The sequence below is a fragment of the Sinocyclocheilus anshuiensis genome, unplaced genomic scaffold (assembly GCF_001515605.1).
Source record: "Sinocyclocheilus anshuiensis isolate Anshui unplaced genomic scaffold, SAMN03320099.WGS_v1.1 scaffold1461, whole genome shotgun sequence".
Classification (NCBI taxonomy): Eukaryota; Metazoa; Chordata; class Actinopteri; order Cypriniformes; family Cyprinidae; genus Sinocyclocheilus; species Sinocyclocheilus anshuiensis.
Window position 1 is genome coordinate 40,366 of NW_015552635.1, and position 1,082 is coordinate 41,447.

The following is a 1,082-nucleotide window of genomic DNA, read 5'->3' on the forward strand; positions in this document are numbered from 1 at the left end:
TTACTAAAACTTAAACAAAAGTTTTAATTGAAAATATAAAAATAAAAGCTAATTCAAACATCAATAAATACTATAATAGTACATAAATAATCCAAAAAGAGCAGTACAATACTTTAAATGTGATTTAAGTGTCCAAACATTTTTTAGGTCTTTAGGTTTTCTTTTTGTCCTGACTGAAACTGAATCATATGAGTTATGCATAGGAATATTTCTCAGAAACTAATTTCATCAGTTCATCAGATGGAAACCCACATACATTTCGCTCATAGCCGGGAGTGTGATCATCTAGGGCTCTAGATGAGTTAAATCCATTGAGGAACGTTTCCTCAGGGCTTTAGTGCAACAAATAGTTCCTCTGTGTCAGGTGACTACCACGGGACAGCCGTAATAATCCTCCCATGTTCCACTTGGCCAGAGCATATAAAGCACTGATGGGCTTGAGCTCTGTGAATATGCATGTGATGTGTGGAAGGAAAGCATTATAAACCGTCAGCCGTTACCGATACGCTCAGAACCGCATGTAATCCTTAATAACACATTTATTTGTGATTAGTAGCGTGCTGCGGCATTTGAGGGAGAAACTGAGAAACTTAAAGTGGACTGAATAAGATCCTCCAGATATGAGGAGATCGATTGTGTTGGCTGTGATTTACAGTCTGGGATGGACTTACCTGACCGAGGCTCAGTTTCCCCGAGTCTGCTGCACCGTGGAGGCCATCGTGTCCAAAGAGTGCTGTCCCGCGCTGGGATCAGATCCGGACAACGTGTGCGGGATTCTGTCCGGCCGGGGAAACTGCAGCGATGTCCATGTGGACTCCAAACCCTGGGGAGGACCGTACAGGTTAAGAAACGTGGACGACCGCGAGAGATGGCCGACTAAGTTTTTCAATCGGACCTGTAGATGCTTTGGTATGTAAAAAAAAATAATATTATGACTTTCTGACAAATTGTAGAACTTGTTATGGCTGTTTGCATACTTATTCAGGTTATTCTGTATGACATACCTGGATATCAACCTGAAATATATCACATACACCTATATATATATATATATATATATATTAGAAATTAATAAAAATAGA

The 1,082-nt window shown here is 39.8% G+C and overlaps 1 protein-coding gene across 1 annotated transcript in view; it reads left to right on the forward strand.

Moving 5' to 3' along the window:
• The first annotated feature begins 462 nt into the window (after positions 1-462).
• dct (dopachrome tautomerase) overlaps positions 463-1,082 on the forward strand; it is a 12,864-nt gene continuing 12,244 nt past the window's right edge. The window contains exon 1 of the mRNA XM_016458072.1: positions 463-909. Coding sequence (XP_016313558.1) covers positions 621-909 — 289 coding nt within the window. The 5' untranslated portion in view covers positions 463-620. The remainder of the gene's footprint in view (positions 910-1,082) is intronic.